Source organism: Acanthisitta chloris, unplaced genomic scaffold, assembly GCF_000695815.1.
Source record: "Acanthisitta chloris isolate BGI_N310 unplaced genomic scaffold, ASM69581v1 scaffold11537, whole genome shotgun sequence".
Taxonomy (NCBI): Eukaryota; Metazoa; Chordata; class Aves; order Passeriformes; family Acanthisittidae; genus Acanthisitta; species Acanthisitta chloris.
In genome coordinates, this window is record NW_008683236.1 from 1 (window position 1) to 619 (window position 619).

The window sequence follows — 619 nt, forward strand, 5'->3', positions numbered from 1 at the left end:
ACATCCATCCATCCATCCATCCGTCCATCCTCCATCCGTCCATCCTCCATCCATCCATCCGTCTGTCCATCCATCCATCCATCCGTCCATCCTCCATCCGTCCATCCATCATCCATCCATCCGTCTGTCCATCCATCCATCCATCCGTCCATCCTCCATCCGTCCATCCATCATCCATCCATCCGTCTGTCCATCCATCCATCCATCCATCCCCCCAGAGCCGTCGGCCCCGCCGCGGGTGCCGAGCGAGGGAGTCGTGCCGTGGCCTGCCACCGTCCCCTCCTGCAGACCGCTCAGTGGTTATTGCGATGAAACTGAAAACTATGAACGATACTAATTTCTCAAGCATTCCTATGGCACTTGCATTGTTCTGCATAATTTGAGCGGGTTGTAGGGGAAGAGATTAGAGGAGGAAAAAAAATACCCTTGGAAAAGTCAATGGAAGGACCAAGTGTCATATTTCCGACTCCCTCCTGTACGACCGTTGATCCAACGCTATTGTGGCTTGAAGCCTGTCAAACTCATGCCTGTTGTCTGGGCTGAGGTCCTCCAAACCCCGGCTGTCATCATCTTCCTCTTCCTCGTCGCGGCTCATGAAGGCCAGCTCGTTCTCATAGCA

The 619-nt window shown here is 53.8% G+C and overlaps 1 protein-coding gene across 1 annotated transcript in view; it reads right to left on the minus strand.

The window, feature by feature from the left end:
- Positions 1-454: 454 nt before the first annotated feature.
- Positions 455-619, minus strand: part of LOC103806173 (ATP-sensitive inward rectifier potassium channel 12) — a 1,283-nt gene continuing 1,118 nt past the window's right edge. The window contains exon 2 of the mRNA XM_009078853.1: positions 455-618. Coding sequence (XP_009077101.1) covers positions 455-618 — 164 coding nt within the window. The remainder of the gene's footprint in view (position 619) is intronic.